The sequence below is a fragment of the Panthera pardus genome, unplaced genomic scaffold (assembly GCF_024362965.1).
Source record: "Panthera pardus isolate Hobbes unplaced genomic scaffold, ASM2436296v1 HiC_scaffold_12, whole genome shotgun sequence".
NCBI classification, from domain to species: domain Eukaryota; kingdom Metazoa; phylum Chordata; class Mammalia; order Carnivora; family Felidae; genus Panthera; species Panthera pardus.
Window position 1 is genome coordinate 60,543,112 of NW_026526677.1, and position 21,358 is coordinate 60,564,469.

The 21,358-nt window shown below is 39.8% G+C and overlaps 1 protein-coding gene across 4 annotated transcripts in view; it reads right to left on the reverse strand.

Moving 5' to 3' along the window:
- GDPD4 (glycerophosphodiester phosphodiesterase domain containing 4) overlaps positions 1–21,358 on the reverse strand; it is a 182,759-nt gene that overhangs the window by 115,800 nt on the left and 45,601 nt on the right. For 3 of the 4 annotated variants that reach the window (XM_019449913.2, XM_019449914.2, XM_019449911.2), the window contains exons 5-10: positions 13,371–13,430; positions 5,682–5,780; positions 5,517–5,610; positions 4,594–4,668; positions 3,678–3,823; positions 3,223–3,305 (exon numbers count right to left, since the gene is read on the reverse strand). In XM_019449913.2, the coding sequence (XP_019305458.2) occupies positions 3,223–3,305; positions 3,678–3,823; positions 4,594–4,668; positions 5,517–5,610; positions 5,682–5,780; positions 13,371–13,430 (557 nt within the window). The remainder of the gene's footprint in view (positions 1–3,222; positions 3,306–3,677; positions 3,824–4,593; positions 4,669–5,516; positions 5,611–5,681; positions 5,781–13,370; positions 13,431–21,358) is intronic. The other variant, XM_019449912.2, reaches the window with a different exon arrangement.

Sequence of the window (21,358 nt, forward strand, 5' to 3'; positions counted from 1 at the left end):
TTTGGGTCAATTTTAGGTCTTAGCCCAGTAGCAACTACCAATCCCCACTCCAGCCACATGGCAAAAAACTGCAGATAGTTCTAAAAGCAGCTTTAACAGCAGCTGGTGAGAGCCAGAGTGGTAAAAACAATCCTGTAATCCAAATATAGGGGATCTGTGTTCTGGTCACTGTTTGTTGCTTTTTGACACAGAAGGGTAGACAGAAAGTCAAGCAGCCATTGTTGTACCTACTCCCACTCTTGCAAAGTCCTCCCTTTCTGGCTAAAGTGACTGCCAGGAAATTTAAAGGACTAACACTCTTTTTACCCTCCTTCATTTTTCTCCTTTTCTCAAACATTAAAGGCTAGCATGTTTTAGGCATATGGTATAATATTTCACATCCTTTTGTTCTGTGAGTCCCTTGACTGATTTTTACAGAAATACTTATTTTTACTGCTTTTGTGTTTCCTATTAACTCTAATGGTCTTTCCTTTCCACTCAAAGAGTCCCCTTTAACATTTTTTGTAGGGCTGGCATAGTGATCATGAACTCCTTTAGTTTTTGTTTGTCTGAGAAACTCTTTATCTCTCCTTCTACTCTGAATGATAGCCTTGCTGCATAGAGTACTTTTGGCTGTAGACTATTCCCCTTTGAATATATCATTCCACTCCCTTCTGGATTGCAGAGTTTTTGATGAAAAATCTGCTGATAGCCTTATAAGGTTTCTCTTGTGTCTCTTCTCTTGTTGCTTTTAAGTCTTTTTCTTTATCATTACTTTTTACCACTTTGATTACTATGTGTCTTGGTGTGGGCTTATTTTGGTTGATTTTGTTGGGGTATCTCTGTGCCTCCTGGATCTGGATAGCTGTTTCCTTCCCCAGATTGGGGAAGTTTTCAGCCCTTATTTCTTCAAATAAACTTTCTATCTCTCCTCTTCTCTTTCTTCTCCTTCTGGGAAACCTATAATATGAATGTTTTTATGCTTGATGGAGTCACTGAGTTCCCTAAGTTATTCTCCTTTTCATGATTCTTGTTTCTCATTCATTCAGCTTGATTACCTCCCATTACTCTGTCTTTGTCTTCTAGGTCATTAAGCCATTCCTCCGCTTCTTTCAACCTGTTATTTATTCCATCAAGTGTATTTTTATTTATTGTGTTCTTCACCTCTGAATGGTTCTTTATGTTTTCTATCTCTGTTTTAAGGGTCTCACTGATGACCTCCACTCTCTTCTGAAGTCCAGTGAGTATCTTTATGATCATTACTTCAAATTCTCTATTAGGCATGTTACTTATATCTGTTTCACTTAGGTCTCTTCCTGTGGTTTTATCCTGTTCATTTGTGACATATTCCTCTGTCTCCTCATTTTGCCTAGCTCTCTGTGTCTGTTTCTGTGTGTTAGGAAAGTCACTTATGTCTCTTGCTCTTGAAAGTAGTGGGCAGGATGTGCACTTTTAAGTAGGTGAATTTTGTCCAGTTTTTTTTTTTTGGTTTTTTTTTTTTTGTAATTCTTGGAAAAATTAATCTTAACTATAGAGAATCTGCTTACTCCATTTTATCTGGAACAGAAGTTCCAGTAGCTATACTCCCTCAGGTTCCCTTTCACCTCTTTTGGTAGTTAGCCACATTTTACTTCCTAGTAATTCTTGATATTACATTTTTACTGTTCAAGTTACTGGTGTGGTATTTGTGTCCTGACTGGACTCTGATATGCAATTTTTGGTAATGATAAATTTTAGGGTATGACCATAAACGTGGATGGTGCAGAGACAACCAGCAAAGAAACTGAGGGGTTGGAAGGATCATCTGCATCAAAGTTGAAGTCACAGCAATAATAGAAGAGAGAAAGACAGTAAGCCAGGAGCTCACTGGCTCAGCACCTTTACCACATTATGCCAGGGCCACCAGGCACTTCAACAAATGAACCCAGGGGCTCTGGTAGAATATCTATTTTTAACCCCGAGTCAAACATTCTGCATGAAACAGTTGTCATTTAACATTAAGAATGCCAGTCAGAGGCCAGGAAATCTAGTTTTAATTCTGGCTTTATCATTTACATTCTAGCCTTACAACCTTAATAACACACTTCCCTTATTTGAATCTAGGTTCAAACCACATTTCCTCATCTGTGAAACAGAATGTTAATTTCTCTTCTGTTTGCTCCACAGAAAGGCTGTAAAGGGAATTTGTATACACCACATTATCTAATATACCCATGGTACAGATGAAGCCTTTCTATTTCCAGTTGCCCAGGTACATAGGTTCTACAGCAAAGCATGTCTTTTTGTCCTCACCCCTACTCTGATCCATCTTCTTTTGCTTTCTCTTGGACACTGTTATAGTCTACTACCCTTTTCCCTGACAACTCTCCCTCATATGCTGCCAGATGAGTCTTTCTAAAACAATAAAGTAATCTGTTCTCTAAAATCTACCATAGCTACCTATTACACATTTAGGGATCTCCATGATCCAGCCTTAGTGAGCCTTACAGCCATACCTCTTCCTCATATAGCCTCTCTTGTTCCCAGAACATATCACTTTTAGAATCCATACAGGTTAGCTTGCTAATCTACAAACTTGTATTTCTCATTCAGATGCCTTTGAATAAACTGTTTCCTCTACCTGGAATACCTTCTTTCCCCATATCTGATTGGTAAAATGATATTTTTCCCTCAAGACAACACAAACGCAATTCTGAGGACACAGATCTTTTTCATACCATAGGTGGTGGGTGGCCTTTTCCTCCACTGAGGTTCCACTGCATTTGACTTATTCGTCTCTGGAAGGAACTTACCACAAATGGTTTTATACTCTGGCTATTGTAAATATGCCATGTCTCCTTCACTGGATGGCAACATCTCTTAGGCATGGCTACCTCTTATTTGCCTCTTTCTAGCACTCGGAAGAAAGCCTAGAATATAGTAGGTTCCCAGGGAATGTTAAGAAGGTTGCTAAGAGAATGCATAGGGTTAAACTGTTAGAATGCTTTGCAATGAGGACGGTTTGAATTATGTACAGAGGCTATATAGCATGTATATGATTTATGAGACTATGTTGAGAATACAGGGGTACAGATGTATGGTTCATAAGGAAGAAGTGGTTTGCATGTGTGCTATGTGCATATGTGCCAAATGAACACCAGGAGAAACTTCCCAGGGCTTGCCCTCTCTACATCTTGGGCCATACTATTTGTCTTCTATGGCACTGGCCTTATCTCCTCCCCACCCCAGCCCCTGCTTTCCTACCTTAATTGTACATCACTCTCCAGCCCATAGGCCCCTTGTTCAACAGCCTTCTCAAAGGACATCATGGTATTCTCAGGCCCCAACTGTGGAAGAAAAGAACATCAGCCCCTATACCTTAGAGTCTCTCTTCCCAACATTCCTTTATGGCTGTAATGAAAATGTAGTAATGAAAGTGCTTTAGGAAGCTGAGTCTGGATCCCTTGGTAATTTTTTCAAAAAGCCTGCCTTATATTCTCCTCTACTCAATCTGCTCATGTGAGGCAATGTCACTGGGCACAGCAGAGAAAACCCAAAAGTTAGCTGGCCTGGGTTCAAGTCCAACCTCTACAATTAACTCCTTTTCTTGTCATTTCGAGCCAACCCCTTTACCTCTGCAGGGATTCCTATGGTTCTGAGGTCCCCTTCTCTCATCCACACACCCCATGCATACCTCTACTCACTATTCTCAGACTTACCATGGGCGCACCTCTATGTCCAAAGAAGTCTGGTTTGGGTCCCAATTTATCCTCCTCCTGAATGCAGGGAGAATGAATCCCCAATGGCACAATATACAGACATAAAAGGATAAGGAAAAAAGGCAGTCCAATAGTCACCTGTAGAGCTGAAAAATTAGGAGAGAAGAAGTGAGAAGAAAGCAGAAGAGGAATAGAGAACTATCTCCAAGCAACTAACTATCCCAGGAGCAGTCAGTAAATAGCTAGTCTATCGGTTTCATAGACTCTGTGGACTGGCTGATTTACTCTCCATTTCTGTCACATCCTCACTAATTTTCAGTGATTTGAAGGTACAGGGATATCCAAATACAAGCACTGTTATTAAGAAAAGAAATCCTAGAACTGTACATTTACAAGGGAATGAACTGTGCAGGAGGTAGGATGAAGAGAGAATGTTAAGGGATACCTTCTCAGGAGGAAGAGCAGTTTGGCTGGTTCTGAGAAAGCCCTGAAGCTTGTAAAGATGGGCCTAAAGTGCCCATATTTAAGCCTGTGCAATATTAGTGGAAGGGGCACTAGGTGAATCTGAATTCAAAGCCAGACTCCACCACTTTGTAATTGCGTCACTAAGGACATGTTGCTTAACCTCTCTGGGTCATCATTTTCTTCATCCTGAAAAATGGCGCTATCTTGCTAAAACATACCTCACAGAACTGATAGTACAATGATGAGTCATAACAGGTAATCAGTAAGTATTAGGCATTTGCTCTTCTGTTTCTCTCCCTCACCCCCCACCAAGCCCGTCCACAAGACCTGTTACCGCTGGCCATTCCCCCAACACTTACTATTTTAGACTTCTGAAAATTTTACCAAGTTGCACATTTTTAAGTTACCACTTATGCTCCAGTCCTTGTAAATCTAGATCTCCAGCTCTAACCTCTCAACTTTGTGAGTATATTACATCCCTTGGCTGTTTCTCTGTCATACATCATCTTGTATCTTCTCATTCTAACTAAAATTTAGGAAATGAAAAAGAAGAGTTCATTATTATCCCCTTTAAGATCTTGCCCCAGACACATTTCCTAAAATCCACTACTTACTCATAAACACTTGTACAAGCACACAATGGCAAAGGATCAAGCCAGTCTTTCTTTTGCCTGCATCCTTCCACAAGTCAGGAAGTAAACACTCCTTGTTTAACCAATAGTAAAAAGAGAGATGCCCAGAAAAGAACCTAGTTTTTTTTAGTAAAGGTGCTGAAAGATAACTTCAGCTGAAAGATAACTTCAAAACCATTTAGTATAAGGCTGTGATTCTCTTTTGTTTCCATGATATCAGGGCAAAGAAAAGAATGGAGAGGAAATCAGTGGCAGAGGCAGACATTGCTGTTTCTGCTGTAAGTCCCCAGGTGTGTCAGGGACTCATAGGAGACAGCTTTGAACGACTAGGATGGAACCAGGGGTATCTGGACCTATCATAAGTTCACTAGCCGAAACTAGTAATATGTGATACAAACAAAAGGAACTGTGACGTGTACCATCACTGGTCAAATTAAAATGTACCTCTATTCTCACCCCACCCTAAATCCATTATCAGACAATATGTAATAACATAGAGAAAATTCTTATTTTTCTAGAAGAAGAATCCCTCTTCATTATGAGACTTTTGGGTTGGGGAAATGCTGACAGGCCACATATGGTTGTGAATTCGACCAGAAAGAGCACGTCTGAGTAACAAGCTAAATGAATTTCCAAGAGGTGTAGTGGTGGCTATCTACCAAGCTTGCATTTTGCTAAGTGGAGAATACAAGCTAACGTCTGAGCTGAAAGAATCAGGCAGGGTTCCGTCCACATGACATACCTTCTTCTTCCAAATGGATCAAGTAGAAGGCCACAGGCCAGGAAAGGATAACCATCACAGTTATGCCACTCAGGTGCATATAGGGAGCAAAGATCTGGGAGAAAGCCAAAAGTTAGGCTAAACACATCTAGACAGACAGTGCCAAACCTATAGGATGATGCTTACCTGCAGTGACAGCCCAGCTGTCAGCCACCTCTCTTGCCAGAGTTGGCATAAAATCCACAAAACAAACGAGCATAGCAGAATCATTAGCAGAATCAGGATCTGGGGAAACAGAAAGGATCTCCTGACTTCCAGACACTAAGACTGAATCAGAACTCTCCTTGGGAATTGTATGTGTGTCCCAACAATGTTAGGGACCTCATTCCTTCATCCTTTTAATCTGTCTTGCAAACCCCCAATATGGACTGGATCCACTCACTTACCTTCTTTGTATGCAAGTCTTTGCAGGACAGCATGGCTGGAAAAGAATTATTCAGCTATGTGGTTTGACGCCTTTACTAATTTATCATCTCCAGCCTCAGCTGAGCCCTCAACATTGCTTGGCATCTCTCACTCAACTTCAGCAATGGCCATTACAAATGTTCACTACTTTTTTATATGACTCAATACAATCACAAGTAAACAATGTATGTTTCCCCCCAAAGGACTATAACATCAAGGCATCAAGGACAATACTTGTTTATGATTATATCCTCACTGCCTTGCAGAGTGTTTGGCACATACTAAGCATCCAATAAATATTTGTTGAACAAAGGAAAAAAAATCTTCCTGCAAGAACACTACATACTTTTACAGAGAAAGAAAACATTGAGACCAAGAATACATAACTTTAAGTTTTTCCCCTTTAAAAGCAAATGTAGTTTTTCTACATCTGTGTTGCCCTCTAAAGAGTGTTCAGTTACTTCCTTTCCATTACCTATCTATATTAAAGTAACTGAATCCATAATTAAACCTTCTCATAAAATGTATCCAGGCTTTGCTGGCTTAAATGGTTAACTGAAAAAATATTTCCAATCTTTAACAAACCCTTCCAGAGAACAGAAAAAGGGGGAACACATTCTAACTTGTGTTGTATAGCCAACAAAACATTCACACCCAAAGTCAAGAAGGACATTACAAAAAAGAAAAAGTACACGCATACCTCAGACATATTCCAGACCACCACAATAAAGCAAGTATTACACTAAAGCAAGTCAGATGAATTTTTTGCTTTCCCAGTGCATATAAAAATTATGCTTACACTATACCGTAGTCTATTAAGTGTACAATAGCATTATGTCTAAAAACACAATGTATATACCTTAATTCAAAATTACTTCGTTGCTAAGAATGTTAACCATCATCTGAGCTTTCAGTGAGTCATAATGTTTTTGCTGATGGAAGGTCTTGCCTCAATGTTGATGGCTGCTGACTCATCCGGGTGGTGGTTGCTGAAGGCTGGGGTAGCCGTGGCAATTTCTTAAAATAAGACTACAATGAAGTTTGCTACATACATTGACTCTTTCTTTCATGTACGATTTATCTGTAGCATGTGATGCTGTTTGACGGAATTTTACCCACAGTAAAACTTCTTTCAAAACTGGAGTCCATCCTCTCAAACCCTGCCACAGGTTTACCAACTAAGTTTATATAATATTCTAAGTCCTTTGCGTCATTTCAACAATCTTCACAGCATCTTCCCTAGGAGTAAATTCCATCTCAAGAAACCACATTCTTTGCTCATCCGTAAGAAGTAACTTCTTGGGGCTCCTGAGTGGCTCAGTCAACTAAGCGTCTGACTCTTGATTTCGGCTCAGGTCATGATCCCAGGATTGTGAGACTGACCCCCACATTGGGCTCCACACTGGGCATGGAGTCTGCTTGGGATATTCTTTCTCCCTCTGCCCCTTCCCCACTCACATACACACTCTCTCTCTTTAAAAAAAAAAAAGTAATTTCTCATCCATTCAAGTTTTATCATGAGATTACAGCAATTCAGTCACATCCTCAAGCTCCACTTCTAATTCTGGTTCTCTTGCTATTTCTACCAACTTGCTATTTCTGCAGTTACTCCCTCCACTTAAGTCTTAAATCCCTCAAAGTAATCCATGAGAGTTGGAATCCACTTCTTCCAAAGTCCTGTTCATGTTGAGATTTTGACCTCTTCCCATGAATCACAAATGTTCTTCAGGACATCTTGAATACTGAATCCTTCCAGAACGTTTTCAATTTACTTTGCCCACATCCATCAGAGGAATCACTGTCTGCAGCAGCTATAGCCTTATGAAATGTATTTCTTAAATAATAATAAGACTTGATAGTCAAAATGACTCCTTGATCCATGGGCTGCAGAATGGATGTTGGATTAGCAGGCACAAACACAACATTCATTTCATTGTACATCTCTATCAGAGCTTTTGGGTGACCAAGTGTTGTCAATGAGCAGTAATATTTTGAAGGAAAAATTTTTCTGAGCAGTTGGTCTCAACAGTGGGCTTAAAATATGCAGTACACCACATTGTAAACAGATGTGCTACCATTCAGGCTTTGTTGTTCCATTTATAGAGCAAAGGCAGAGGAGATTTAGCATAATTCCCCCGTACCCTAGGATTTCTGGAATGGTAAATGAGCACTGACTTAAACTTAAAGTCACCAGCCAAGAGAGTCAGCCTGTCTTTTCAAGTTTTGAAGCCAGGCACTGACTTCTTCTCTCCAGCTGTGGAAGTCCTAGATGGCATCTCCTAATAAAAGGATGTTTTGTCTATATTGAAAATCTCTTGTTAAATAACCTATTAACAAAACAGAAGCAAATCAACACAAACCTTCATGAATTATCTTAACTATGTCTTCTGGGTAACTTGCTGCAGCTTCTACATCCGCACTTGCTGCATCACTTTGCACTTTTATGTTATGGAGACAGTTTGTTTCCCTAAACCTCATGAACCAACTTCTGTTAGCTTCAGACTTTTCTTCTGCAACTTCCTCACCTCTCTTCACCTTCGCAAAATTGAACAGAGTTAGGGCCTTCCTCTTGGATTAGGCTTTGGCTTAAGGAAATGCTATAGCTGGTTTGATTTTCTATTCAGACCATTAAAACTTTCTTTTTTTTTTTTTTAAAGTTTATTTATTTTTGAGACAGAGAGAGACAGAGCATGAACGGGGGAGGGGCAGAGAGAGAGGGAGACACAGAATCCGAAACAGGCTCCAGGCTCTGAGCTGTCAGCACAGAGCCCGACGCGGCGCTCGAACTCACAGACCGCGAGATCATGACCTGAGCCGAAGTCAGACGTTTAACCGACTGAGCCACCCAGGCGCCCCAAAACTTTCTTCATATCAGCAATAAGACTCTTTTGCTTTCTTATAATTCTTGTGTTTATCAGAATAGCACTTTTGATTTCCTTCAAGGACTTTTCCTTTGCATTCATAGCATGGTTGTTTGGTGCAAGAGGCCTAGCTTTTGGCTTATCTCGGCTTTTGACATGCCTTCCTTACTGAGCTTAAGCATTTCTAGCTTTTGATTTAACATGAGAGATGGGACTCTTCCTTTTACTGGAACACTTAGAGGCCATTATAGGGCTATTAATCGGCCTAATTTCTTTTTTTTTTTTTTTTTTTTTTTAAATACCACAGGCCAGGTGGCTTCTATTTTTTTTTTTTAATTTTTTTTTTTTTTAACGTTTATTTATTTTTGAGACAGAGAGAGACAGAGCATGAACAGGGGAGGGGCAGAGAGAGAGGGAGACACAGAATCCGAAACAGGCTCCAGGCTCTGAGCTGTCAGCACAGAGCCCGACGCGGGGCTCGAACTCACAGACCGAGAGATCATGACCTGAGCCGAAGTCGGACGCTTAACCGACCAAGCCACCCAGGCGCCCCAATCGGCCTAATTTCAATATTAAGTCTCAGGGAATAGGGAAGCTTGAGGAAAGGGAGACCAGAGTACGGCCAGTAGGTGGAGCAGTCAGAATACACACATTTATCAATTAAGTTCACCATCGTATATAAGGGTGTGGTTCATGGTGACCCAAAAGATTTACAATAGTAACACAAAGATCACTGATCATAGAGCATCATAACAAATATAATAATAAATAAAAAGTTTGAAATATTTTAAGAATCACCAAAATGTGATACAGAACACAAAGTGAGTAAATGCTGTTGGAAAAATGGTGCCAGTGACGTGCTGGGCACAGGGTTGCCACAAACCTTCAATTTGTAAAAAAACAAGATCTGAAAACCTCAATAAAGTGAAGCACAGTAAAATAAGGTATGCCCGCATATGCCAATCTCCTATGTACATAGATACAAAAGTCTTAAATAACCTATTAACAAAACAGAAGCATCCCAACACAAAGGTTTGTCAAGGCAGACTCACATAAATCTCTTGGGTTCTATGATCTACTCAACAGCAAACTTACTAATGATTCAAAGGATACAGGCAATTATAAGGTACATATAAAACATATTCCCTTGGGGAAATGTGATCCTTTCAAATGCAGCTACTCGTAAAAATGTCTAAGGATGCATTCTGATTTTGTGGCTTAAAATGTGGAGTGTGTTTTTTTCATTGAAATAGTTGACACACAATGTTACATTAGTTTTGGGTGTACAACACAATGATTGAATAAGTCTCTCTATATATTATGTTATGCTCACCACAAGGAGAGCCACCATCTACCAACCACACAACACTATTACAGCACCACTGATTATATTCCCTATTCTGTACCACCTTTCATCTCTGTGACTTATTCATCCCATAACTGGAAGTTAGACCTCCCACTCCATCCATCATTCCCCCTTTTTGCTTATCCCCTACTCCCTCCCCTTTGGCAACCACCAGTTTGTTCTCTGTGTTTATGGATCTGTTTCTGCTTTTTGTTTGTTCATTTGTTTTGTTTTTTAGAATCCACATATAAGTGAAATCATATGGTATTTATCTTCTCTACTTCATGTAGCATAATACCCTCTGGGTCCATCCATGTTGTTGAAATGGCAAGATCTCATTTTTTATGACTGCATAATACTCCATTATGTACGTATACTGCATCTTCTTTATCCATTCATCTATCATCGATGGACACTCAGGCTGCTTCCATATCTTAGCTACTGTAAATTATGCTGCGGTAAACACAGGGGAGCATATATCTTCTGAAATTAGTGTTTTCATTTCCTCCGAGTGTAAGGTATGTTTTGAGCAAAGTTATATGAACACATTGCTTCAAAGAAGGAGACTTTTTGGTTATGGGGCATCCTTATCTTATATCCCACTAATTATACAACTCCAGCCGGCCATGTCTCCCACATGTATATATATCTATACATAGATACATACATAGATATGTGTATATATCTATAAATTCCAGAATTATTTACAATAAGCAACCCTGATTTATATCTAGCAGTTATATTCTGCCAGAAATTTTCATTAAGGACTCTGTATTGCCTTTTGGCTAACAAATATCCTTAGTGTGTTTATCAGGAGGTTGGGTTATTATTAAGTTTTGATCGAGGTCATTCATTCCTCCCTGAGAATCCCTGGGTAGAAGAGGAATAGGTTATAGGCTTAATGTTAACCCTTTCCTTCTGGGTTTACTCTAAGTATACTAAAACTGAAACTCCAAGCCCTACAGAATCTCCCTTGCTAATAGAAGTAGTCTCTCCTCCCAAGTCCGGTTTGAAGACACAACCAAGGTAGTTACCTGCCAAGAGGATGCCAACTCTTCTCATTCCCCACTTCCATCACTTCTCATCTCCTACAGACTGATAACTGGAATTAGATCCCAGAGTCCAAAGGCTCTGTTAATTTACATTGACCAAAACCCCTATAGAATATTTATGGCACTGAATCCTAAGGGTGCTAGACATTTTAGATGAGGCTAAACTGATTGATAGGAGTGCACTTACCAGAGATTCTGAATTGAATACACTAGAATCCAGGTATTACACATCTCAAAGTGGTTCTAACTGTTTGGTTACCTGAAACCTTGGCTCATTAGTGGCCTATGCTTAATGAAATTGGGGTGCCAGCAGTTTCTTGCTGTAATATAGGAAGAAAAACCCAAAGATTTATTGAGAAAAGTTTGCTGGAATGCTATCACCTATGATCAGGTAACCCATTTCCCATATTTTATGGGAGGTCTCAGAGGACAGTGAAAAATACACTAATGAGGAAAGTGTCAGTATCCTTGAAAAGTACTATAGTGGCTAAATCTCTATGCCTGAATAAAGGTGAAAGATACTGCCAATGAAACTGGTTTCCTGATTTCCAAGGCAATAATGAGATCCTGCTGTGACAGAGGTCAAGTAGCAGCACTAACTGCCAGAAGCAAGGTAAGCCTGATTTCTAAAATAGGCACAAGCCTGGAATGGCAATCAGAATGGTTTACTCACAAGGATTCTTTTTTTAAAAAATTGAGTATAGCTGATACACAATATTAGTTTCAGGTGTACAACTTAGTGATTCAACAATTCTATTTTATGCTGGGCGTACCACAAGTGTAACTACCATCTGTCACCATGCAACACTATTAGAATACCACTATATTCCCCACGCTGTACCTTTTATTCCTGTGACTCATTCATTCCATAAATGGAAGCCTGTGTCTCCTGCTCCCCTTCACCCATTTTGCCAAACTTCCCACTCCCCTCCCCTAAAACCGTCAGTTTGTTCTTTGCATTTATTGGACTGACTTTGTGTCTATTCATTTGTTTTCTTTTTTAGATTTCACAGGATTCTTGGTAGTGACTAACTGATCATGGCATCCCAAATCCAAAACCGTTGGTGATCTCAATAAGGCCTATTTTCTCACTTCTCAACCTACATACTTTCCCCATAAGATCCTATGACTTCAATTTCGATCTTTTCTAGTAACTCTTAAATTTACATTTCCAGTTCATACTTCTCGTTTGAGTAAGAGGAAATTTAAGGGGATGACTCAGAGTTTGGTATGTTCCTAGGTTTAAGGAAAAACAATGAATGGTATCAAACCATGCCTGAAAAGACTATAAAAAAGCAAGAGGCTGTGGCTGGAGCTGCTCAAGCCCGTGGCAGAACAAAATGAGGGAGGCTAGTTGGAAATGAGCCATGTCCACAGATGTTGGGGCAAAGATGCTACTTTTCTGTAGACCAGATATGATCCTCTGAGAGACATCATTCAGAAGTCAATTTTAAAGGGCTCCAAACTAAGGGAGGGTCAAAAAGACCTCAAGAGAGAAATTTCTGGGGATATTTCTGCACCAAGAAAGGTGCAGTCAAGTTCTCTGAAAATACACACAGGAAAAGCCGGTGGCATAAATAGCCAACAACTGTGCATTTACCTGGTCCTGACAGCATCAACTCCAGATGACCCTCTTGCCCATCCTTGTGCAACCACGTTCTTTTATCCTATCTCCTCTTTCCCTGGGCCCTATTCTGGTGAAAGAGAGGTAAAAGGACCATCACACTCTCACTATCACTGCAGGCTTCCATGCCTGGGTCAGGCCCAAAGAAGGAGAGGAAAAGTCTTATAATGTTGAAGTTTGGGTTATTACAATGAACAGAAATTTTTAATGACTGAAATAAGAATGTTTTTGCAACTTTCTACAGGACTGAGAAAGTACTGGAGCTTGCCTAAGACATTTTTGGGATGGGAAGAGCAGAGTCACAGAGTGAGTTTAACAAGAAGTGGTGAGAAAACAAAGTTTGAGTTCAGTTCCTTCAGTAAATCAGTTACATGTTAGAAATTGAATTCTTTCAATTAAAACAGTGTAAATAGATCAGTTCTTTCTAACAGGAACGACGAAAGAAAAGGTGACTCTAATTCATGCTGAGTGCCTAAGAGGCACATTCAATCCTGGCCCAAAGTCTCCTACGAAGGTTCAGTGTCCTACCTTATGACACCAGTGCAGGTATAGTTCATACCCTTCCCAAACCAACAAAAATGCAAGTACCTGGAAAAGCAAAGAAGAAAAAGGAGGTTATTTTGAAATCAAGTTGCTGTCCAAAGCACTGTTCTGTAGTTCAAAATTCCTTTCAGAGTCTAGGATTACATTCACTTCTTGCTATACCTGCACTTGTCAGCCTCTGGTACTTTGTCATGCTGCCCTTCTGCCTGAAAAGCTCTCCCTCCCCATGCCACTGATGCTTCAAAGGCAATTCAAACGTCACCTTCTACTTGCAATTTTCACCAGCAACCCCGAAAATTATTATTGTCTCTGGTATTTCATAACAATCACCACACTGATATCCTTCCTGAGTTCCTACCAATTTATTTTCCCTATGGTAAACTGTATTCCTGGTATGACTTAGACCCACTTGTGACAAAAGAGAGGACAAGGGCCAGCCCTTCCGTTGGTTATTTAAAAGCTCTTTCTTGGGGTGCCTGGGTGGTTCAATCAATTAAGCATCCGACTCTTGGTTTCAGCTCAGGTCATGATCTCATGGTTCATGTGATTGAGCCCTCATACAGTACAGAGCCTGCCTGGCATTCTCTCTCTCTCCCTCTGTCTCTGCCCCTCCCCCACGCATGCACTCACTTGCTCTTCTCTCTCTCAAAATAAAAAAAAAAGAAAAACAAAAAATTTAAAAATAGAAAAACTTTTTCTTGAGAAACCAGTGCCATTGTTACAACTGTTAACCACTATTGTTAACCCTTGGTATTTATTCAATAAATCTCGATTAGATTTGATTGTAAATCTAGCCAGTCACCAAGTCAGTATGGAGATGCAAACAAAATCAGAACCCTCAGATACTTAGGATATTAACAAGAGTTGGACTTTATAAAGCTCTTAACCTTTTTATAAAAATAATTTTATGTATCTTATTTCATTTGTTCTTTATCCAGCCCCATAAAATGTCATTTTATTAAATATTATCATTCTCATTTGAAAGAAAAGAAATTGAGGCTCAAAGGGTATACAACTTGACCAAGGTTACAAAGTAACCTAACGACAGAAATAGAACTCAGGTTTTCCTCTTTGTTCATTGTTGTTGCTACTGCTTATATCCAAAAGGAGGGCAGAATAGAAAGTTTGTTGTAATATATTGCTTTATTAGACACTAGAACTCATTCTCACCTTCGAAGCTAATGATACCATTCATTTCATGTTCACTGTGTATAAAAGCAATACAATTCAGTGGCCAGAGTTTGGCTCAGAGCACATTTTTCACCTGCATTTTCCCCATTAAAAAGAAAAGTTTCTATCCAACCTCTCTGCCTACAGCCACCCTCCACACCACAACTTCCAGGATGGTTTTCCTAAAATAGAAATCTGACTTATGCCAAATGGCTTAGTCTTACTTTCCAGACCTTCCAAAATCTGTCACAAGCTTATCTATCCTTTGAGCCTGGTTCCCAATTATTCTTCATTATGTTCTACATTCTAACAGAACTGACCTTTCCCTCTGATCTAGTCACACTCCATATTTTTGTCTTGCCAACTTTGTCTTGATGTTCCCACAGCCTGGAATGTTCTTCCCTGATCCCCATATACACATGTCCAAATCCAACATCCCATCAGTGACACCTCTTACAAGAAGTCTTACTTAATCTTCTTGGCTGCAAGTTGCCTCTTCGTTTTCAGAACCCATGCAGAACTTTTTTTAGGCCTAATGACAAATATAATGCTCTGCCTGTGTTAGCTACTTTTGTCTGTGACTTAGTTGCCCTACTAGAGTCTAAACTCATTAAGACATTACTATAACTTTACATCTCATACCAATCTCTTTGAAGTGTCCTACATGCAAATGGAAACTGCATATATTTTGTTGATCACTGTATACTCATTCATATAATGATCATATACTCATTCATATAATGATTAACAAATTTGCTGAAAAATGCAAATGGCAATGCATTTGGGGGGTTGGGCTTTTCTATATCAGAAAGGAAATCAGGGCGCCTGGGTGGCTCCGTGGTCGCCACAGGATACCGACTTTGGCTCAGGTCATGATCTCACAGTCCGAAGTCTGTGGATTTGGGCCCCACATCAGGCTCTATGCTGATGGCTTGGAGTCTGGACCCTGCTTCAGATTCTGTGTCTCCCTTTCTCTGCCCCTCCCCCACTCGCTCGTGCTTTCTCTCTCTCTCTCTCAAAATAATAAACATTAAAAAAATTAAGGAAAGGGAATTTTCAAATCAGAGAAAGATATGTATGTCCTATGTGTAAGTGCACACTGGAAAACTCCCATTACCTGAAAGCTATCCTCCCATAAGCTTTCCACTTCTACAGACTTTTCTCTTACTTGGCCTGAATTTCTCATACCACACTACACCACTATGTCAGCAACAGAGATGGTCAATATTGCCAAAACACTTGCTAAAATGTACTCAGCCCCTGGACTAGAGGAATAGCATTTGGTATTTTTGTGTGTTTCAATTTTTTTTTTTTAATTCCAGTTGGTTAACATACAGTGAAATATTGGTTTCAGGAGAATTCCGTGATTCATCACTTATATATAACACCCAGTGCTTATCGTAACAAGCACCCTCCTTAATGCTCATTACCTATCTAGCCCATCTCCCACCCCCATCCCTCCATCAACCCTCAGTTTATTCTCTATCTGTAAGAGTCTCTTAAGGTTTGTTTCCCTCTTTTTCTCCACACCCCATATGTTCATTGGTTTTATTTCTTAAATTCCACATATGCATGAAATCATATGGCATTTGTCTTTCCCGGACTTATTTTGCTTAGCATAATACATTCAAGCTACATCCACAACATTGCAAATTGCAAGATTTCATTCTTTTTGATGGCTGAGTAATATTCCATTGTGAATACACACACACACACACACACACACACACACACACACACACACACACACACACACACCACATCTTTATCCCCTCATCAGTCAACGGACATTTGGGTTCTCTCCACAGTTTGGCTAATATTGATAACGCAGCTATAAACATCGAGGTGCATGTACCTATTCAAATCTGATTTTTATATCCTTTGGGAAAATACCTAATAGTGCAATTGCTGGATCTTAGGAATATTAGGGTAGTTCTATTTTTCACTTTTTGAGGAACCTTCATATTGTTCTCCAGGGTGGCTATACCACTTTGCAATCCTACCAACAGTGCAAGAGCGTTCTCCTTTCTCTACATTCTTGCCAATACCTATTGTTTCTTGTGTTGTTAATTTTAGCAACTCTGACAGGTATGAGGTAGTATCTCACCATGGTTTTTGCTTTGTATTTTCCTGATGATGAGTGATGTTGAGCATCTTTTTATGTGTCTGTCAGACACCTGGATATCTTGTTTGGACAAGTGTCTATTCATGTCTCCTGCATATTTCTTAACTGAATTATTTGCATTTTGGGTGTTATCTTTGATAATTTCTTTATATGATTTGGATACTAACCCTTTATCAGATATGGCATTTGCAAATATCTTCTCCCATTCCATAGGCTGCCTTTTAGTTTTGTTGATGGTTTCCTTCACTGTGCAGAAGCTTTGTATCTTGATGAGGTCCCAAAAGTTCATTTTTGCTTTTGTTTCCTTTGCCCTAACATGTCTAGTAAGAAGCTGCTCTGGCTGAGGTCAAGAGGTTGTTGCCTGTGTCCTCCTCTAGGATTCTGATGGTTTCCTGTCTCACATTTAGGTCTTTCATCCATTTTGACTTTATTTTTGTGTATGGTGTAAGAAAGAGGTCCAGTTTCATTCTTCTGCATGTTGCTGTCCAGTTTTCCCAACACCATTTGCTGAAGAAACTGTCTTTTTTCCATTGGATATTCTTTCCTGCTTTGTTGAAGATGAGTTGACCATAGAGTTGTGGGTCCATTTCCGAATTTCCTATTTTGTTCCATTGATATGTGTCTGTTTTTGTGCCAAGTACCATACTGTCTTGATGACTACAGCTTTATAATATAGTTTGAAATCCAGAATCATGGAGCCACCAGTTTGTTTTTTTGTTTTCAGGATTGCTTTGCTATTCAGGGTCTTTTGTGGTTCCATACAAATTTTAGGATTGTCCCACCTCTGTGAAAAATGCTGGTGGTATTTTGTTTTTTTTGTTTTTTTTTTGTTTTTTAAATTTTTTTTACGTTTATTTATTTTTGAGACAGAGACAGAGCATGAACGGGGGAGGGGCAGAGAGAGAGGGAGACACAGAATCGGAAGCAGGCTCCAGGCTCTGAGCCATCAGCCCAGAGCCCGACGCGGGGCTCGAACTCACGGACCGTGAGATCGTGACCTGAGCTGAAGTCGGACGCTCAACCGACTGAGCCACCCAGGCGCCCCTGGTGGTGGTATTTTGATAAGGATTGCATTAAATGTGTAGATTGCTTTGGGTAGTATAGAAATTTTAACAATGTTTGTTCTTCCAATCCATGAGCATGGAATGCTTTTCCATTTCTCTGTGTCCTCTTCAATTCCTTTTATAAGTATTCTACAGATTTCAGTGTGTGACTCAAAGCCATTATTTCCTTGTTGGTTTTCTGCTTAGATGATCTGTCCATTGCTGGAAGTGGGATGTCAAAGTCCCCTACTATTATTATATTATCACTGAACTTCTTTATGTTTGTTAGTAACTCATGCATATTTTTAAGTGCTTTCAAGTTGGGGGCATAAATATTTACAATTGTTAGATCTTGATGGACAGACCCCTTAATTATGACATAATGCCTTTCATCTCCTGTTACCATCTTTGTTTTCAAATCTAGTTTGTCTGATATAAGTATGGCTATTCTGGCTTTCTTTTGATGTCCATTAGCATGATAGATGGTTCTCCATCCCCTCACTTTCAATGTGCAGGTGTCTTTAGGTCTAAAATGAGTACCCTGTAGGCAGCACATAGATTGATCTTGTTTTCTTTATCCATTCTAATACCCTATGTCTTTTGATTAGAGCATTTAGTTCATTTAAATTAAGGGTGATTATTGAATAATATGAATTTAGTGCCATTGTGTTACCTTTAAAGTTGGTGTTTCTAGTGTCTTCTCTATCTCTTTGTAGTCTTTGCTGCTTTTGGTCTTTTATTCCCCCCACTCAAAGAATCTCTCTGAATATTTCTTGCAGAGCTGGTTGAGTGGTCATGACCTCCTTTAGTTTTTGTTTATCTAGGAAACTCTTTATCTTTCCTTCTATTCTGAATGACAGCCTTGCTGTATAAAGTATTGTTGGCTGCATATTCTTCCCATTCAGCACATTGAATATATGCTGCCATTCTCTTCTGGCTGCCATGTTTCTGTAGACAGATCTGTTGTGAACTCAATCTGTCCTCCCTTATAGGTTAAGGGTTTTTCCTCCCTTTCTGTTTTCAGGATTCTTTGTCTATGTATTTTGTGAATTTGACTATGATATGTCTTGGTGATGGTCAGGTTTTGTTGAATTTAATGGGAATTCTCCATGCCTCTTGGTTTTTGATGTCTGTGTCCTTCCCCGGATTACAGAAATATTCAGCTATAATTTGTTCGGATAAACCTTCTGCCCGTTTTTCTCTCTCTTCATCTTCTGGTACTCCTATTTTACGAATGTTAGTCCCTTTTTATAAGTTGCTAAGTTCCCTAAGTCTATCTTTGTGATTCATTACTTTTGTCTCCCTCTTCTTTTCAGCTTCATTATTTTCCATAATTTATCTTCTGTATCACTAATTTGTTCCTCCTCTGCATCCATCTTCACTGTCATGGCATCCATTCAAGTCTGCATTTCAGTTATAGCATGTTTAATTTCAGCCTGACTAGATTTTAGCTCTTTATCTCTGCAATAAGAGATTCTGTATAGTCTTCTATGTTTTTTTCCAGCCCAGCTAGAATCCTTATAATTGTTCTAAATTCTAGTCCTGACATCTTACTTACACCTGTATTGATTAAATCTCTGGTTGTCATTTTTTCCTGTTCTTTCTTTTGGGGTGAATTCCTCTGTCTTGTCATTTTGGGGAAAACAAGAAAAAATAATAAAATAAAAAATTTTAAATAATAATGAAGCTAGATCCTAGGTGTGTTTTGGTTTGTTTGCTAAGAGAAGCTTGATGGGGCACCTGGGTGTCTCAGCAGTTGAGTGTCTGACTCTTGATTTCAGCTTGGGTCATGACACCAGGGTTGTGGGATTGAGCCCATGTCACTGAGCATGGAGCCTGCTTGAGATATTCTCTCTCTCTCTCTCTCTCTCTCTCTCTCTCTCACTTTTCCCCATTCACACGTACTCTCTCAGAAAAAACAAAGTTTAAATAATTCTTAAAATATTTAAAGAGAAGCTTGATAGAAAAAAGAGATTAAAATTAAAAATTAAAAAAATAATAATAAAATAAAATAAAATAAAATAAAATAAAATAAAATAAAATAAAAATTGCTCTCTCCTTACCCAAGGGAAAAAAAGCACAAAAGCAAAACAAACAAAAAACCCAAAGGAAGCTAGATCCTGCTTCCCCTATAGCTGAAGTTTTGCAGCACTCTATGATCATTAGACTTAGTGCATGGAAGGGGTTTGTGCTGTTCTTCTGGGGGAAGGGCCCTCTGCTCTGATTCTCAGGTGTATTTGCCCTAATAGAGATGTGTTTGGAGGGCCCAGGGGGGTGGGGCTTAGTTTAATGGCTCCATTCTCCACTTGGTGGTGCTGTTTAGCCCACTGAGGTCAATCAGTACCGGCTAGGGGTGAAAATAGCTTCACCCTGCTCTCTAGTCTCTGGAGTGGGAAGTTCCCACCCTCACAGAGGCACAATAAATCATCTGTAATCCCACCTTCCATCAGAACCCTGCCTTTCACCGTCTGTGTCCATGCTATCTACCTACTAGGTGGTGCTGCTCTCCTGGGTTCTATCTCAGACTGTGTTTCAAAACCCCACACTTCAGAGACCCCCATGGCTCAGACCCACTCTGATCCTCTGGGGGATGGTCTTGCTGTGCCATGGCCAGTGCTGGCTTGTCCCAGGAAATAGTCAAGTGACCACACAGTTGTAGTGGCTCAGAGCTTATGATAAATCACAACACAGCCAGTTCCAAGGTTTTCTGTCCTCAGCCAGTGTTTTTGTTCCTATACTAGTGATAGGGCAGCTCTATGGCACTTGTCCAGTCTTTTGCCCATGGATAGGCTGAGTTGCCTCTACCAAATGCACTCCAAGCATGGGAACTGCTTCTTCCCATGTGATCCAGGGGATCCTTAGACCTCGTTTGCCCAAACCTGAGGCTCTACCCTGCTTCCTCGCCAGAGCACCACCAGGCACTGAGCTCTGAAACTTCAGACTCTGCGCTCCACTATTTATAAAAAAACTGGTGGTATTGAAACCTTCGCCTTTCCCCCCATCAATGGTTTTGGGGAACAGTTTTCTTGTACAGTTCTCTGTGAGTATTTTCACTTTTTTTCTTCACTGTTAGTTCACCTCTCTCCAATCGGGATCTCTCCCTACCACAGCACCCTCAGCTCTTTTCTCCCACACATCAACTCTCTGCAGTTATCTTCCATGGGTCATTTTTTCTGTTTTTAGACTTTCAGCTTAGCTCTCTAAGACTTCTGATTGGTTTTTTAGGTGTTCAGAATGATTTGATATTTATCTAGCTGATTGGGGGAGGAGGCAAGCTTAGAGTCACCCTACTCCTCTGCCATCTTAACCGTCCTCTTGAGGACTAGCATTTGCACAATAGGACAGGTTTGACAAACTACCTAATTTGTAAGGCCAAGGAAGACTGGTTCTCAGGAGATTAAATATGAAATGAGATAGCTCAACATGTAAAGGTACAGCTAATGTGAATCTGTTGAGTGTTTAAAATAACAACACTGAATGAACCATAAAATAGGCCATGAAATAAGACTAGAAAAAGGATGGTCTACCACCCTTTCAAAGGGAAGATTTTAAGACAGATCCTCCAGTAGAACAAGCTTTTTTTTCCTCCATCCATCCCTTGTGCCTAAGATTCAAATAGCTAATATAAACTCCAA